Raw genomic sequence first — 19,726 nt, 5'->3', positions numbered from 1 at the left:
CAAAGGCGTAGTTTCTCACTCCCACTTAAAAAGGTGCGACCACAACGGTCATACAAGATGATGCGAAGGGATATAAAAAACTCAAAAAATGCAAAACATGAATAAAATGACAAAAACAATAAAACCCATGAAATGCAATAAAAGGATCGTATGTTAAAATCCAAATTTTAAATTTTCGACAAAAGGACAGAAAATAATCAATTTTATGGCTTGACTCTCTTATTAGTCCCCAGTGGAGTCGCCAAGCTGTCAAACCATTTTTAAAGGTTTGAAAAAAACGAGAATCAACTTTTAAAACGAAAGTTTGGAGTCGCCACTGACCTTTTTTGAGGTGTAATCGGATTACCTTAAAATTGATCATTTTAATAAAACATTTAATTTATTAAAACAATAATTTTAGGTCTACGAAAATTGAGAAAATGGTTTCGGAAGTCGGTTACGCCCGAGGAAGGGTTAGCACCCTCGTAACGCCCAAAATTGGTACCAATTGATTATTTAATGTCCTATCGTTGAAATTTTGGAAAAAATCCAAAATACGATTCCTTTAAAAGTGTATGAACAATTCGAAAAGGATTTTAAGGTTCTCTCACTCCAAAGAAATAAAATACCGCATCCAGTACGTTAGGACATGATACTTTAAGCCTCCAAACACTGAGATCACCTCAAAATTTCCAAAACATGCAAGAACTCTTAAAAGGGTACTCCGTTATTTGGAAAAATGGAAAAACGAAACCCAACACGTTAGGGCACGATTTCTCGAATTTCCAAACACGAACCATTTCCTTGTTTTGAAAAGTTTCCCAAATAAGCAATTATAAAATCGGCTCAAAATATATTCGCTTGGGTTACTTTAGGTTAAAAAGCAGTAATATGACATGGATAGATAATGAGAAAATACAAAGGATTAGGATACATGTAAAAGCGACATACCATATATTAAAAAATACCAATATTCACATTTGAAGGCTAATGAATTAAAAGCAAATTTAAAGAAGTTCTAAGCAAATTAACACAGACAATATGTGGCAAGTTTCAAAAGTAACAAACAAATAAATGACATAGAAGAAATGCAATTTGGAATTATCAATATGCAAACAAACAAACATATATACAAATCTTAAAGTAGCATACATGAAAGTTCAAAATAGATAAAAATAATAATTAAATAAAAATCATATATGAAATAATAATATTTGAAAGAAATTTCAAAAGACATAATGTATATATAAAGAAAAGTAAGTAACATATAACATGGTATTTGTCAATCTAAATAAATAATATACATGAAATGAAAATTTTATTTATAAAAACAAAGATACTAGTATATGAAAGTATTCAAAATAAATAAAATATACCATTTAAAATAGGGTCCTTAGAAGAAGATATACATACATAAAATAATATAAAATCAATAATATATATATGCATATAAAGAGAAAATAATGAAAAAAGAAATTTAAAGGAAATATTTACATAAAATAATATGAAATCAATAATGTATACTTAAGAGTAAAAAAAAAGTATAAGTTATGTATATACATGTATAATGGTATTGAATTGGACATCTATAGATTATTAAATATAGGAATATATGAAATAAAGAGAACTTAATATAAATAAAATAATAAATACTAATAATATATGAAAGTGTTTGGGATAAACGTATGTATATATATTAAGGTAGAAAAATAAATGTCATATAAATCCCTAAGCTATAAAACTAGCGCCAATTTCAAGGGAAAATTTAAAAAAAAACAAAAGAAATCTAAATGGGACTCAATCAAATAGCACCAAAACAAGGAGGGACCAAACGCACAAATCCCCCATTCAGAAGCAAAACGCTCAGACAATCCCCTCCACAGCTGTTTCATTTTCACTTGACATTAAAACTGCTTTAAAACCTTTTTTTTTTTGCTTTAAAAAATATTTTAGCTTTTTTTCTTTAAAAAAAAACTAAATGCTTTATTCCTCTCAACTCACGCACCCCAGCCGAAAGGCCAAGCCTCAACCACCCCAAAATCCGACTATGGCAAACAGAATCGAGCCCTCCAACGACGTGAGCATGATGCAACTCCGGTAAGTCTCCCCCTTTCTCTTGTATTGTTTACACAAAGTAGATAAAAATAAAAAGAACAAAAATGAAATCGAAAGAAAAACGAGACTTTTTTAAATCACCTTCAACAAGTATCATTGCTATTGATTTCTACATGTGTTTGATATTGTCGTTATCTCAAAATCTATACTCTCTTTCAAAAACAAGGGAAAAAAAGTCCCCTTTTACAAACAAAAATCAAAGCTTTTATAGCCAAATAAAAATGGTTTTCTAGCCATTTTCTTGCTTCAATATCGTAGGTTGTGGAGTCGTGGAGGAGTGCATGATTGTGGGGCATGGACACGCGAGCCAGGGGGTCGTGCTCAGTGTACCGACGCATGTGGTGGAGGGGAGCAGCAGCTATTTCCTTTTTTGCTGAAAAGTTAGTTTAGTTTTGGGCTGTTTGGGCTCTAGGGCTAGGTTTATTTTGGGCTTATAATTGGGTTTATTTTTTTGTAATTTTTGGACTTTTTTTTTCATTTTTTGTAGGTTTTATTTATTTTAGGTTTATTATTTAGTGTAATTGGGCTGTTATTTGTAAATGGACTTATTCAATATCTTGTTTTATTTTTTTGGTTTTTGTATGTGTATGGGCCCAGGCTAAAAATTGGGTCAACAATAGCGGAGTACGGAACTTACAGCCATATAAGGCCTCGTAGGGTGCCATCTGAATACTAGACTGAAAGCGGTTATTGTAGGAAAATTCTGCTAATGGCAAGTATTCTTTCCAATTACCTCTGAAGTCTATCACACAACCCCGAAGCATATCCTCTAGGATCTGAATAACCCGCTCCGACTATCCATCAGTTTAAGGGTGATACACAGTGCTGAAATTAAGTCGAGTACCTAAAGCCTCATGGAGCTTTTTCCAAAACTGAGACGTAAATCGTGGATCTCTGTTCGAGATGATCGATACTGGAATTCCGTGTAACCTTACAATTTCGGCGATGTATAGTTTAGCTAACTTCTGTAAAGAGTAATCCGTTCGGATAGGAATGAAGTGAGCTGATTTGGTCAATCGATCAACAATGACCCAAACTGAATCTTTCTTAGTAGGGGTTAAAGGCAACCCGGTAACAAAATCCATTGTCACTTGTTCCCATTTCCACTGTGGAATCTTAACTAGTTGAAGTAGTTTGGAAGGTAGTTGATGTTCGGCCTTAACCTTTTGACATGTCAGATAGTAAGACACAAAAGTAACCACCTCCGGTTTTAGCTCAGGCCATCAATAAAGCTCTTGAAAATCCCGATACATTTTATTCCCACAAGGGTGCATAGCGTAAGGACTACTATGTGTCTCTTGTAGGATAAAATACCTTAGCTCTTTATCATTGCATACACAAATCTGACCCTTGAAGCATAACACATTATTGCTATTCATGCTCAAATCAGAATTCTTGTTTGAACCAACTTGTTGCAAGCGCTGCATTGAAGACTCATCGCTCGATTATTTGGCCCAAATTTCTCCACCCAAACCAGTTTGACCTGTAATTTAGCCAATAATCCTCTATCACCAAACAAACTCAGATGAGCTAACATTACCCTCAGATCAGTTATCGCTCTACGGCTAAGGGCGTCTGCGACCATATTAGCCTTACCCGTATGGTACAGTATTTTGCAATCATAGTCTTTGAGTAACTCAACCCATCGACACTGCCAAAAATTTAACTCTTTTTGGGTTAACAAATATTTAAGACTCTTGTGATCGGTATAAATAATACACCTTTTACCATACAAATAATGTCTCCAGATCTTTAGAGCAAACACAACTGGAACTAACTCAAGATGATGCTTAGGGTAGTTACCCTCTTGTGTTTTAAGCTGCCACGACGCATAAGCAACCACATTTCATTCTTGCATAAGCACAAATCCTAACCCAACATGTAAAGTATCACTGTATACCACAAACTGCCGCCCCAACTCCTGTTGAACTAATACAGGAGCTTCTGTTAGGACGAATTTGAGTTTATCAAAACTAAACTGTTGTGCCTCCGACCACACGAATGGAGCATTCTTACGCAATAGCTTCGTCAGAGGGGATGCAATCAAAGAAAACCCTTCGGCGAACCTTCGGTAGTATCCAGCTAAACCCAAGAAGCTACAAAGTTCAGGTAGATTTTTCTGTTGTTTCCACTCAACAACGGCTTCGATTTTCTTGGGATCAACTCGGATCTCCTCTGCCGTCACCACGTGACCCAAAAAGGCAACTTCTTATATATAACTATTTTTCTTGGATATCTAAAGTACAATGCAAAGGTGATCATCATATTTCGTCTCAGTTTTATTGTAAATCAAGATATCATCAAAGAAAACCACTACAAATTGATCCAAGTAATGTTGAAACACCCAGTTCATTAAATTCATAAATGCCGCCGGCACATTCATTAAACTGAAGGTCATTACTAGGAATTTGTAATGTCTGTAACGAGTCCTAAAGCAGTTTTATACACATAAATCTCTTTGAATTGAAGCTAATAGTAGCCAGAGCATAGACCGATTTCAGAAAAGGCGGACATTCCAAGAAACTAGTCGAACAAGTCATCAATCCTCGGTAACGGGTACTTGTTCTTGATTGTAAACTTGTTCAACTGTCTATAATCAATGCACATTCTCATCAATCTGTCTTTCTTCTTAACGGTGCCCCCTACAGAGATACACTCAGATGAATAAATCTTCTATTAAGGAGTTCCTAAAGTTGCGCCTTTAATTTGGTCAGTTTTGTCGTTACCATGCATAGGGCGCAATGGACACTAGAGAAGTATCTAGTAGCAAATCAATTCGAAGCTCTACCTCTCTATCCAAGGGTACTCCAGGAAATTCCTAAAGAAAGACATCCAACAATTCCATCACAGTGCAGATATCTTCCACTGAAAGATTTTTGAAAATAGAATTAGATACGTAAGCAAGGTATGCTTCGCACCCCTTTCGAACCAACTTATCTGCTACAAGAGTGGAGATTACATTAGAAAGGAAATCCCAATGCTCACCAATCATAATCACCTCGTCATTCTCAGTCGGTCTCAAAGTAACCCTCCTAGTTGCACAGTCTAGACTAACCCGATATTCAACGAGCCAATCCGTTCCCAGAATTAAATCAAACTCATTAAAGGGTAATTCCATTAGGTCAGATGGAAATATCATACCTTAGAGCTCGAGGGGTACTCGCTTGATACTCTATCAACTCGAATTAACTGACCCAAAGGACTAATCACGAAAAATTCTCTAGTAGTATTCTTAGTGGTTAAACCCAGATTTGCAGAAACAACACTAGCTATGTCAGAGAACACAGATCAGTTCAGACATCCAATAGGATGAGTTCACCAGTTCACATCAAAACAGTTTACCTACAATAGTTTAAGTATAATAATCTTTATAATAGAACAAAAATACATACATGGTCAGTGTCAGATGCTCGATCATTCACTAAAGTTTTAATGTTTCTTTATTAGTTTAGATGCTAATTATCGCTAACTACTGTTCTCACCCGCTATGAGTGTAATATCCTGAATTAGGGCCTAGTCGGAATAGTGGTTTCAAGATCACAAGTCTGAAATGGAAATATTTATTTTGCAATTCTTGTAAAGTCTATGATATGTTTTCATGCCTGTGTGAAAATTTCATTGGGAAATTTTATGTGAAAAGTGCCTAATTGAACTTTAGGGACTAAATCGAATAATTTGTAAAATTTGAGTTCTAGAAGTAATTTGCATGAAATTGAATTGGATTATTAATTATAGGTCCTTAATGAGTAATTTTACCAAGTTCTAAATATTTGGACAAAAATGGGCTTGAAAGGGTAAAAATTTAAAGAATAGTAAAAAGGGCATTTTGGTAATTTAGGGGTAAAATGAGCTAAAAGACAAAATAAAAGCCAAAAATCTTTGTCCATCTTCTTCCTTGGCTGAATTCTTCATGAAGAAACCATGGCTAGGGTTTTTTCATCTTCCAAGCTCAATAATAAGTGTTTTCGAACCCCGTTTTTAATGTTTTCTTTTTTACATTTTTGAAGTCCCGATAACTCGATTTAGCTATTTCCACCATTATTTTGGGCTAGGTTTTGTGTTTAAAAATTTAATGTATTTTGATGTTTAATGGTAGAATATGAATGCTCGATGTGTAACAAATGACTTTTGCTTAGTGATTTTTGGTGAAAATGCTTAAAAGGACTAAATCGTAATTTAGTGGAAATTTGGGGCTTCCATAATTATGAAAATGATTCGGTTAGGCTTGAAATGAAAGGAAATTGAATAAAAATCATTTTACAAGCCTTGGGGTAAAAGTGCAAATAAGTGAAAATTTAGGGGTCAAAATGAAAATTTGTAAAAGTATGATTTTATGGACCCATTTGAATAATTTGAGTAATAAATGAGCTATATTTGTAATGTTAGATCAAGGAGATCAAGATTCGAGCTTAAATTTGGAAAATACAAGTTTAAGGGCTCAAATGGTAAAAATGGTCGTTTTCGTATTCAAGGTAAGTTCATGTGATTTTAATAATGCAATATTGTATTTAAATATTAATGCTTCAATATTACATGAGTTGTAAGTATATATATGTGAATAATTTGATATTATGTAAATAATGTGACATTATTATATGTTGTTGTTGTCTTGGTGATTGTATGATTAAAATGCTTATGTGATTATTTCGATAATATAATATGTTCTTGATTCTTTGCTGTTATGATGAAAATGTTGCAATGCCATGTGATTATGAGATGTTGGCTATGTGAATGAAGCCATAATTCGAGTACGTCCAGTAAAGGTTTGGAAGTCTAAAATCCCGTTTGAACCTTAGGAATAGTTGAGGATACAAGTGACATGTCACTAGGATAGCTACGTGTGTTATGAGCTCATTTGATACGTGAAACATGCTAGGGCCCGGGCACTGGGTATCTTGAGTTGTGTTTGGATACTCTTTAACTCTTTGAGTAGCCCCCGTTGAGATCTGCATGTAATTCTATATTATGAGGCACTTCAGTGCATATTCTTTCGGGTAGCCAAGACTACATTTAGGCACTTCGATGCATTTCTTCCGTGTGTCCGAATCATATTCCAAGTGTTCAACGTTGTGAATTTCGAAAGTAATCTAAGTAAACCATGTGTGTACAAGAGGGCACAGGTATGTACTCAAACCTTATGAGTACTTCGTATATGATGATTTTATTAAAAGGTATGTGTTTGTGTGAGCATGTGCCAATAAATATGAACGGTAAGCTTATATGATTTGATGAAAGTATGATGGATTATGCCAAGAATGCATATGTGATAGTAAATCATGCCTATGAGATTATTGTATAATGACTTTGTGATTATGGGATTACGTCATGATATATATAATAAACATTTTACTATGATAATTGAAATAGTTGTAAAGGTGATATAACATTAATACCATTATTTTACATTAAAGCAGTTTTGGACAGCAGCAGCAAACCGACTTTGAAAATCCACCAAAAATTGTGGAAATTAAATTAGAAGCTTAATAATATATGAAACTAAAGCTTATTTAGTCTAGTTTCACATAAAAGAAACGGTGTAAGCAAAATAATTTTGTATTATGAGATATTTAAGTTCTTGTGAGACAGAGTCGGAGTGATTTTGGACTCCCCTGTCTTAAATTTGAAAACTTAATAGAAATTGTACAAAAATAATTATGAGTTATAATTTATATGCCTGAAATTCTTAGTGAGTATACTTTCAATAGAAAGATACGGAAACATTATCCGAGTCCCGTACTATGAGATATCTGATTTTTAGTAGATAAAGGTCGAAGCTATCGGATAGCGAAACAGGGGAGAGTTTAAAGAATAAACTGTACTCTATTGGCTAGACCAAAAATTTGAAAATTTTATGGTAAAAAGATATATGAGTCTAGTTTCAGGTAAAATTTATGGATCTTAATTTTGAGTCCCGTAGCTCCAGATATAAATAAATAGTAACTATGACTCGAGAAAACAGTATAACTAGAAAATTAGCAAAGGTGTATTTATGATTATATTTCCATGAAATCATGTTGATAATTTTCTTATTATTTTCATATGGACTTGCTAAGCATAAAGTTTACTCCCCCCTTTCCATTTTTTTCAGTGTTGTCAGGTCAGCTCGGGGTTGGAGAACGTCGGAGGCAACATCACACTACCAAGCTATCACCTTGGGATATTGATACATGGGTTGAGAAGTTTCAAGTGAGTGGCATGTATATGAGCTTAGTTATTGATATGTGTTCTTATGACTTAGCCAAACGTAATGGCTTATATGAGATGTGGCTTATAATGATTTTAGCTTGTAAGCCTATTTATCCATGGTATGTGTTAATGTCTTGTGATGAGGTTATGTGATTATGTTTGTTCAATATGTATGAGAAGTATATGGCCCATGTACATGATGAATGCCCCAGGACCATTCGAAATGGTCGTGGCCATGGAGTGAAAGTGTGGCATGGTAGTAAGATGATAATGATTGAACATGGACAATTGTAGAATGTGTAGAGATAAAGTGTTAGGTAATAAACACATGTTTGACAACATGCAAACTATTTAATTGAATTTCACAAAAGGTTGATTAAACATTAAATGGATGTTATAATTTGAGTCTATGACATGTATAAGTATGGGAGAGAATTAAGGTCAACATAAGTCTTGGAAAAAAGCCTAAGTGTTGGTTACACGGGCATATGGCTTGACCGTGTGGATCAATTTGTTTTGCTGAGGTCATAGTCAGAGAGTTACACGGCCTGAAGACACGAGCGTGTCCTAGTTACCACATAGGCGTGTGACTCTGTTTCTTGGAAAAATTTTCTAAGTTTTCCTAAAAATTTCCAAAGTTCTCGGTTTAGTCCCGAACCCTCTCTAAAGTATGTTTTGGGCTTCATAGACCCAAATAAGGGACAATGTGTATGTGTATAAAAAGTTTTGAATTAAAAGAAATTTTATGGCCCGATTTTGCATGTTTGTTTATACTTAAGTCCAGTAATGTCTCCTATCCTATCCTGGCGTCGAGCTCGGGTAAGGGGTGTTACAATGAGCCCAAACACAGTCTAAGTGTTGACAAACCTAGCTCTGATACCACTAAATATAATACCCTAGACCTGGCCTAGACGTCCAACCAAGCTTAGAGAGTCACTTCCAAAAATCAAGTACTACCCAAGACACCATAAAACCAAACCATGATTTACATAAAGTTCAACCCAAAAACTAGTTAAGTATATAATCTGCTACAGTCATTTTACTATAGTTTAACAAGGCTCTTACTGAAATAGTATATAGAGAATAAATAGTTTGACCAAGCTCCTGTGGCACCGACCCTTTCAAGACTACAAACCACTTGAAATCTAAGCACTAACAGAGTGAGTTGTGAACTCAGTGCGTAAAATAAATTATTCAATTAAAAGTCATTATAACGTAGTCCCAAATTCAGAGATTCAATTGATATAGAATTAAATTCAGTTCAAATGTAGAGCAGACCAATTACATGTGTACGTATATACAATTTTATTTCATATACGATACAGATCAGATTTAGTTGCAATGTTTCTATTTCCACTCGCTACACACCATCTCCAGTCATTCCAACACACAATTAAGGACATTCAATGCCCAACCAACCCTACACACCTGAAAGTGTTCGTTGACAATTTACTGAAATGCACCTTAGCTACTAATTCAATATGCGACAAGCGCCAAAATCAGATAACTCAATGCAAAACACAATAAGATAACTCATTCATTCATTCCAATTCATTTCACAACCAATATGATAACTCAATAACAAAATAAGCATTATAGTATGCTTATAACTAAGTTATTTACAGATCAATCTCAGAGTATCAAACAGTTCTAATATCATCAATTTCTATCATTCATACATTAAATAAGCCAGTATCAATGTTAGGTAACATTTCTAACCTCGAATACTGGCTTCGAGCCTCAACTATATGCCACACGGTCTGGTCACATGCCTGTGCGCCTTGCTCGTGTGGTTTCAAAGCATAAACAGTGGATTACACGGCCTAGATACACGCCCTTGTGACTCACACAACCTGGGTACACGCTCGTGTCCCTAGCCGTATGGTTTTTATACCACAAACAGTGGGCTACATGGCCTGGACACACGCCCGTGTGCCTTTCCCGTGTGGTTCCAAAGCATAAACAGTGGGTTACAAGGCTTAGACAAACGCCCGTGTACTTGCCCGTGTGACTCACATGGCCAGGGTACACACCCGTGTAACTCACATAGCCTAGGTTCAAGCCCGTGTCCCTGGCTATGTAGTTTTTATACCACAAATAGTGGGTTACACGGCTAGGGCACATGCCCGTGTCCCTGTCCATGTGGTCTCATATCGCAAACAGTGAGTTACACGTCCTGGGCACATGTCCTTGTCCCTGGCTCATGTGAACCTTGCACTAACATGGCCACACACAGCCTAGACACACGCCCATGTGCCTTGCCCGTTTGGCCCTAATTCATTAAATAGTGAGTTACACGGTTGATCACACGGCCAGCCACAGGCTCATGTGGTCCACATGACCTAGACACATGCCCATGTGTCTGGCCATATGGCATCGACAGCAACCATTTTTGGCAATCCGATACTTGCAAAATTTAAGTTTTCGGTATGCACCTGATTTTGCTTTGATTGGGAAACATTAAGGCGACTACCCAGAACCTAAATAATCATTCCACAATTAATTACATTATCAATTTCATCACTTAGCAAAATCAACATACCGCTAAAATGATGTCGATAGATTCAACGCAGTTCTATTCCAATTCACACACTCACTTTGTGCAGAATAGAAGGAATCAAACTAATACAGCGGATTAACGTCTCTTGCACTATCATTACCTAAGCAAAGTAACCAATCGAGCATTTAACAGAACACCAAACAAACGAGCAAAATCTCGTTTCGATAGAAAAACAATGTCAACACAATGAAAATCACAAACAAAAAGAAGTCACAACGGAACTTACACACTATCGACCTCACAGGCAACAAGACTTCCCAATTCACATAAAAGTCAATTGCCAAAAGAAGAAAAATAAAAGAGGAAAGATCAGAAAAATAAAGAACTAAAATTTTAGAAGAAAGAAAAGAAAAATAATAGAAGAATGATAGAATAATTACGATAACCACACTCCTTCCGGCATTTGCAAAAATATATTATTAAAGTGCACAATGGGATTCAAACTCGAAACTAGACAGATTACAGATTGATGTTAAACCAGTGAACCAGCAGGCTCATTCTTGACACCAATTTACCTAGAATTGCAATTAACCACCTATCACATGGTTAATGGTTATTTTAAAATAACAACACTTTTAGTAACGCAACTCGAACACCAGACTAAAACAAAAAACCAGAACACAGAACTAGAGATACAGAATTCTAATTACAGTAGAATCTCACAATTAAATTCTTAAAATTTTGAGGGGTTATATTCTAACACATTTTTGTTTCTTTTGTTAATAGGTACGAAAAGAGTTGCCTCTTTTTTTTCCGTGCAACTTACTTCCTTTGGAGACTAGTTTTTCTTTAGCTTCTTAGAGCCAAAGTTTGGTTACTTTTTAAAAGTTACAAGCGAGAAAATTTTAATTTCTTTTCTTTGTCTCTTAGAGTTTTTTTGTATTGTGAGTGTATAACGGTGAGGTTTAATTTTCTTTGATCAATTTTTTTGAGTGTTTTTCATTTCAGCCTCTAATAATGGTACGCACACGTATTAAGGACGAGGAGCATAATCTATCCATGGTTACCATGGACCAACTTACAGCAGTGTTCGACAAACTTTGACTAGAATTTAAAGAGGCGCAACAACGTTTGGAAAATAAGTTTGCCACAATGCAAGCTCAAGTCCTTCATCACGAAGCGATCTAACAAAATCTCAATCAAACTTTAGCTCTAATGGAAACTAACAAGGATAATGATGATGATGAGTAGCCTCTTCACCATGATGATAAGACGGATGATTTTGATGATGGTTATGAGCTGCAACATTCTTCTAGACATATTAAACGTGCTTCACGTCCTCATGATGCAACCTCTGGTACTAGTTCTCGTAGCTACTTTTCTATGAATAAACCAAAATTTAGTGTTCCACCATTTAACAACAAGCATGATCCTAATGCCTATTGTGATTGGAAGAATAAAATTAAGCTGCTATTTGAATATTGAAAATTTTTAAAGGAAGGGAATGTCCTATTAGCTACCTTGGAATTCTCTGATTATGCTTTAAGTTGGTGAACTCAATTATTACGGTCCTAACGAATGAATCATGAAAGATCCATTCACTCATGGGATGATTTAAAGTGAATCATGCGAAAACAGTATATACCACCCCATTACTCTAGGGACAACAAAAAGAAGCTTCAAAATCTTGTTCAAGGTAAAAAATCTGTGATGGAATGTTTTCATGTGATGGAGATTATGATGCAACAAGCTAATTAGGATAAGGAGGAAGAAGATATTATAGCTCGATTTGTGAATGGGTTGAATGAAAATATCACTAAGATTTTAGATCTTCAAACTTTTCTTGATTTGGACGAAGTAGTTCAAAAAACTTGTACGGTTGAATAAAAATTGAAATAAAAATCTAAGAATCGTTCATGGGCTCGTGCATATAATTGGAGTACATTGACCTCTACCTTTCAGGTCTCGAAATTTATTTCACCACAAATTAATCATCTACCTCCATCGAAAGACTAACCTAAGCGACTTAGTTGGAAAGATGGGGCGCCACCTAAAGGTACTTCTTCTAAACCTACTTTGAATCATTCTCGTGATGTTAAATGCTACAAATGTAATGGAAATGAACATTATGCTTGTGATTGTCCCAATAAAAGTGTAATGTTGATAAGTAATGATAGTACCCTTATTTCTGATTCTGAGAATGATAATTTAAATGCTACTAAAGTTGTTTGCGACTATGATGATGATGAAGAATATGAAGAGGTTTTGGAACCTATAACAGCCCGTTTTCAGTGAAATCGGAACAGTGGTTTTGGGACCACAAATTTGAGACAAAAAGAAATTTTATTTTAATAATATTGCATGGTTGCATTACGATAGGAAAGCCGTATAAAAATTTCGATAAGAAAATTTTACTGATTTCATGTTTAATTATAGAAAGGACCAAATTGCATAAAATGCAAGAGTTGAGTTCTAGTAGCTATAAGTATCAAATAGCTATGTAATTCAAAACTTGAGGTCCTTATATGGTAACTAGACCATTAAGAAAAGTTAGTAGAAATTTTTGATGATTAATCCATGGAAAATTAGAAAAAGAAAAGGACTAAATTGGAAATTGAAATCAATAAAAGATGATAAATAAAATAAATATCAAATAACATTATTTTATATCATCTTCTTCCCCAAATTCTATGAAAACCTTAGGAAAGAGAAAGAAAATCAAGCAAGCCTAATTGGGTAAGTAATCTTGTCCCGTTTTTAGTAATTTTTATATTTTTGAAATCAGAATAACCTAATCTATCTATTTTGGGGATTAATTTGAAAAGTTATCAAAGTATTAAAATTTTTCCATGGATGAATATGCTGAAATGTTGAAATTTATGGTAGGAAATGACAGGTTTTTGATAGATAGACAACTTTTGTAAAGAAAATTTCCATGAAATTGTAATTTAGGGATTAAATTGTAAAGATGTAAAATTCATGGAAAGTTTCTTATTTTTATGAAATATGTGCTGTAAATGTTATATATAAAAATCAGTTAGGCTTGTAACAAGGATTAAATTGCACGAATTTCATTTTTCGAGCCTAGGGACGAAATCATCATTTATGAAAAGTATAGGGGAAAATGGTAATTTTTCCTAGGATGTGAATTGAATTAAATTGAGTATGAAATGGATTAAATTGATGTCAAATTCATTTATATAGATCCAGAAAGACCTAATACTAAGTTGGATCGAGAAAAACAAAAAGTATCGGATTAGTAGATTCTTGAAACGAACAAGTATCGAGGAAAGTTCGTGTAACTTAATTTGTACATTTATACACTTGAATTTAATGTTGTGTATGAGAATTATATAGTTTTCACGCATATGAAAATTGAATACATATCCGATAATGCCCGATAAATGATAAGTTCCGTTTTGAATAAATGAAATTCGATGGATACAAATTTCTCGATTGGTTGTAATCTTGCATATGTTGCAAACACACCATAACTCTTACGAGCTTCCTGTTACATGGTTCCTGCAACTTCAGATCGGTAGTGATCCTGCATGTGTTGCTGACTACCGCAGCTCTTTGCAAGCGTCCTGCTATACAATCTGTTGTGATCCTGCATATATTGCAGACACAAACGCATCTCTTTATGAGCTTCCTGACATGGCTCACTTGAACATCCTATTATATAAAAATCTGGAGCTCCCTGATAATAGATCTTCAGAGTTACTTGTTAAGCTCAATGAGCTTCCTGTTTTAAATTCTTATGAGTTTCCTATTATAGCTCAGATAAGCTTCCTGTTACATGGCACACATTAGCATCCTATTATATGGCTCGAGAGAGTGCATTCTGATTATGTGCCCTATTTGGGTACCTCTGGATGTGAATTGACGGATTTCAGTTTTGTGCACTTTAAGTGTGCTACATAAGCATATCCATCGATATTTCAAATAAATTCAATGGGTATAGTTCTGACATGGCTAAACTGAACTTGAAATGATTTCTCATGGAAATGTACATGTAATATGGAATAATGATATGGAAAGCATATGCATATTAAAGTCATTAAATGATGAGCTCATCCATGTTTTTGGTATTCTTTTGAATTACTTGACTAACATGATTGGTGAAGTTGTATGTTTTAGGCTATTAGCCAAATTGCGTGGATGTATTTTTGTATACTTATCTTAAATGTAAATATATGGTAAGTTAAATTCCTATTATACAAACTTACTAAGCATTTGAAATGCTTACTCAGTTTTCTTTTCTCTGTTTTATAATGCTTAGAAGCTCTTAAAGTTTGGAATCGGTCGGAGCATCATCACACTATCATTTAGCACATTTTGGCATAAATAGCAAACTTAGTTTGGTATAATGGCATGTATAGGCTAACTTGGTCAATATGGGCATGTAAATAGTTTTTGTAATCTAGCTATCGGAATGGCTAGTAATGGTATATTTAGTGAATATATACTAAAGATTTTAATATGGTTAATATATGTGTGCTTAGTATGGTTAGATTGAAATATGGTAAACAGATATTGCTTTCAAAACATAAGTTTGAGTACATGTGATAATATATCAATTATAATGTTAATGTTTGCTTGGTTTTAACATCTTGAATTGGTTGGTATATGTATGCAAGTATTAATGTAGGTACAAGGAAGAATTTGGGTGAGAAATAAGGCTTGGAAATGACCTTATTTTGTCCACAAGGGTAGGCACACGGGTGTGTGTCTCAACCGTGTTTGACACACGGCCATACGCACGGGCATATGGTTTGGTTGTGTGTCCCCTGTATCTTCAAAATTGATAAAAAGAATGCTTAAAATTGGTCACACGAGCAGAGACACGGGCGTGTGTCTCAGCTTCCGAAACACATGCTCAACACACGAGCATGTGTCTTGGCCGTGTGAATCTTGATCTTAATTTTTGAAATTAAATTGTCCACATGACCCCAATATACGGGCGTGTGATTGGCCGTCTGACTTAAGTCAGAGAGTTACACAGGTATGAACACGGGCTGGGACACGACCATGTGCCCCACATCAAATGCCGACATGACCTGGAACACGGGCATGTCACTTGGCTGTGTAAGCCAAACGGCCTGACCACACGGGCGTGTGTCCCCTGCACCTAAGAAAAATTTTAAAATTTTGTGAAAAATTCTTTGAGTTCCCTATTTAGTCCCTACTTGTTTCTAATGTATAAATAGGACCTCGAAGGTCCTTGAAGGGACAACATGATTGAATTATGATTTTTTTGATATAAATAAATTGTATTTGTTCTGTAAACTCCAGTAATGGTCTGTAACCCTATTCCAACGATGGCTATAGGTTAAGGGTGTTACATTTATTGGCATCAGAGCTACGATTTAGCCAATTCTCAGACTAACGTAACAAGTACGAGTTTAGCTATACATGCCATTATATAATTTGTGATAGTGTGATAGCTCCTGACCATTGTTACATGTGTTTTTCATATAGTAATTTCGTCCAACCGAGCTAGAGCTGAATCTGAGGAAGCTAAGAGCAATACTCTAGCTTCAGTTCAAAGAACTGTATTTACTAGTAGTAGAAGACCTGAATCTGAGGGCTGACGTAAGGAGGCAAAAGAAGCCTTCTTTCAAATGATGAATGAGTGGTTCACAGAATTCTTGAGAACAAATCCAGCTATACAACAACCTTCCCCTCCTGCTTCTCAACTGGTTGCTGATATGCGACAAGGTGTTGAATCTATTAGAATTGCTAAGCCTCCGGTAGATAAAATTCAGAAATATGGGCAGAAGAATTCAGGGCTATTGCCGATAATGATCCGGAAAGGGTTAAATTTTGGCTAGAAAATACAATCAAGGTTTTAGATGAATTGTCTTGCACACCTGAAGAATGTTTGAAACGTGTTGTATCTCTGCTAAAATACTTAACCTATCAGTGGTGGAATATCATCATTTCTGTTGTACCGAGGGAAAATGTTACATGAGAATTTTTCCAAACAGAATTCCAAAAGAAATACATTAGCTAGAGATTTTTTTATCAGAAAAAGAAAGAATTTTTAGAGCTCAAACAGGGGAATATGACGGCATCCGAGTATGAACGAGAATTTTCAGATTAAGTAAATATGCCAGAGAATGTATCCCAACTGAAGTTGCTATGTGTAAATGGTTTGAAGAGGGATTAAATGAAGACATCAAGCTGTTAGTTGGAATTCTAGAATTAAAAGAATTTATTATACTGGTCGACCGAACACATAAAGCAGAAGAATTAAATAAAGAAAAGAGGCAGGCAGAGATGGAAGCTCAAACTTCGAGTAAAAGATTTATGGGGAAATCAAAATCTTCGGCTTCCTCTAGGCCAGTATGTGATAGTGGATAAAGTTTGTAAAAATTGTCCGTTAACGGTAGAGGGTTATTATTTTTTGGCTAATTTAATATTATTGCAATTTGATGAATTTGAAGTAATTCTGGGTATGGACTGGCTAACTTAGCATGATGCAGTGGTAAATTGTAAACAAAAGTACATTGTGTTAAAATGTCAGCTATATCAGCACAGAATATCTTAGAAAAGTGTATGATGCTTATCTTGCATATGTGTAGGATACTAAAGTATCTGAGTCAAAGATTAAGTCAGTGTCAGGTTGTTTGTAAGTTTCCTGATGTGTTCCCGAAAGAATTACCTGAATTACCGCCAGTCAGATAGGTGGAATTTTCTATAGATCTTGTTCCAGGGACAACTCCAATATCTATAGCTCCTTACAGAATGACTCCTACAGAATTGAAAGAGTTGAAAGTACAATTGCAATAATTGACTAACAGAGGTTTTGCTCGACCTAGTTTTTCACCTTGGGGTGCACTGGTTTTGTTTGTTAAAAAGAAAGATGGATCATTGAGGTTACGTATTGATTACAGACATCTCAATAAAGTTACAATCAAGAACAAGTATCTATTACCTCGTATTGATGACTTGTTTAACTAGTTGAAAGGCGCCACTATATTCTCAAAGATTGATATTCGTTCTGGCTATTACTAGTTACGAGTGAAAGACTCAGATGTACCGAAGATAGCCTTTAGAACCAGGTACAAGCATTATGAGTTTCTTGTGATGCCGTTCGGTTTGACTAATGCACCTACAGTATTTATGGATCTGATGAATAGAATTTTTAGACTGTATTTAGACAGATTTATGGTGGTATTTATTGATGATATCCTGGTATATTCTTGAGATAAAAATAAGCATGCTGATCATTTGAGAATTGTATTACAAACTCTACATGAGAAAAAAATTGTATGCTAAATTCTGTAAATGTGAATTTTTGGCTTCGAGAAGTTGGTTTTCTTGGACATATAGTATTTGCTGAAGGCATCAGGGTTGACCCGAATAAAATATCAACAATTGTTAATCGGAAGCCATCGAAAAATATGTCTGAAGTTAGAAGTTTTTTAGGATTAGCCTATTATTATTGGAGATTTGTAAAAGGTTTCTCGATGATAGCCTCTCTGATGACCCGTTTGTTACAGAAGGATGTGAAACTTGAATGGACTGATAAATGCTAGCAGAGTTTTGATAGGTTGAAAGCCTTGTTGACTGAAGCACCCGTACTAGTTCAGCCTAAATTAGGCAAGGGATTTGTAATTTACAGTGATGTATCATTAAATGGTTTAGGTTGTGTTTTAATGCAAGAAGGTAATGTAATAGTCTATGCTTCTAGACAGCTAAAACCACATGAAAAGAATTACCTGATACATGATTTAGAATTGGCAGCCATTGTATTGCTTTGAAAATTTGGCGACACTATTTGTTTGGTGAGAAATTCCATATATTTACTGATCATAAATGTTTGAAGTATCAGATGTCACAAAAAGACTTGAATTTGAGACAATGCATGTGGCTTGAATTATTGAAAGATTATAATCTAGTTATTGATTATCATCTGGGAAAAGCTAATGTGGTTGCAGATACTCTAAGCAAAAAATCCCTATTTGCCTTGTGAGCAATGAATACCCAGTTGTTTTTGTCTAATGATGGTTTAGTCATAGCTGAGTTAAAAACTAAACCAATATTCTTGCAAAAGATCTATGAAGCTCAGAAGATTGATAATGAATTACAAGCTAAACGGGTACAATGTGAGTCAAATTCCAATTCAGAATTTCAGATTGGATCTGATGGTTGTCTGTTATTCAGATGCAGAATATGTGTACCGAAGAACTCAAAACTTGTACAGAAGATATTGTACGAAGCTCACAATGGTATTATGTCTGTGCATCCGGTGAGTAACAAAATGTACAATGATTTGAAAAAGATGTACTGGTGGCCAGGAATGAAATGTGACATTTCTAACTTTGTATCAAAATGTTTGATATGTCAACAAGTAAAAGTTGAACATCAAGTACCTTCGAGATTATTACAACCAGTTACGATATTGGAATGGAAATGGGAAAGAATTACTATGGATTTTGTATCAAGATTACCCCTATCTCTGAAAAACAAAGACTTCATTTGTGTAATCGTCGACCGATTAATAAAGGCTACACACTTTATTCCGGCATGTATGGATTTCACTCTGGATAGGTTAGCAGAATTATATGTTTCTGAGATTGTTAGATTACATTGGGTACTGGTTTCCATTATTTCTGATAGAGATCCTTGATTTACATCTCGATTTTGGACCAAGTTGCAAAAACTTTGGGTACACAGTTACGTTTCAGTACCGCATTCCATCCTCAAACTGATGGACCATCTAAACGTGTGATATAGATTTTAGAAGATATGCTTCAGTGTTGTGTGTTGGAATTCAAAGTTAACTGGGAAAAATATTTGCCTTTAGTTGAATTTGCATACAATAAAGACTATCAGTCAAGTATTAAAATGGCGCCGTATTATGGTCGTAAATGTAGAACTCTGTTGTACTAGACAGAGCTCAATGAGAAAAAGATACAAGGAGTTGATTTGATCCGT

General features: G+C 34.9%; 1 protein-coding gene across 1 annotated transcript; it reads right to left on the bottom strand.

Annotated features, from left to right (window-relative positions):
- Positions 1-3,940: 3,940 nt before the first annotated feature.
- LOC107887649 (uncharacterized) lies at positions 3,941-5,212 on the bottom strand. The gene is made up of 3 exons (XM_016811893.1): positions 5,024-5,212; positions 4,821-4,912; positions 3,941-4,190 (listed from the first exon to the last, which is right to left on the bottom strand). Exons 1-3 carry the CDS (start codon positions 5,210-5,212, stop codon positions 3,941-3,943), a joined length of 531 nt encoding a protein of 176 aa, XP_016667382.1.
- Between the last annotated feature and the right edge of the window lie 14,514 nt (positions 5,213-19,726).

The sequence above is a fragment of the Gossypium hirsutum genome, chromosome A06, assembly GCF_007990345.1.
Source record: "Gossypium hirsutum isolate 1008001.06 chromosome A06, Gossypium_hirsutum_v2.1, whole genome shotgun sequence".
In the NCBI taxonomy this organism is placed as follows: domain Eukaryota; kingdom Viridiplantae; phylum Streptophyta; class Magnoliopsida; order Malvales; family Malvaceae; genus Gossypium; species Gossypium hirsutum.
The sequence above is the reverse complement of the archived record's forward strand: the minus strand, read 5'-3'. Positions and strand labels throughout refer to the sequence as shown.

What these genes read in the sequence shown, in the direction of transcription:
- LOC107887649 (XM_016811893.1), bottom strand. Translation starts at nt 5,212, where the DNA reads ATGGAATTACCCTTTAATGAGTTTGATTTAATTCTGGGAACGGATTGG. An exon ending in CTCTTGTAGCAGATAAGTTG is followed by an intron (nt 4,913 to 5,023) that starts GTTCGAAAGGGG and finishes GTCTTTCTTTAG; the next exon opens with GAATTTCCTGGAGTACCCTT. An exon ending in TCCATTGCGCCCTATGCATG is followed by an intron (nt 4,191 to 4,820) that starts GTAACGACAAAA and finishes TGAACTTTGTAG; the next exon opens with CTTCTTGGGTTTAGCTGGAT.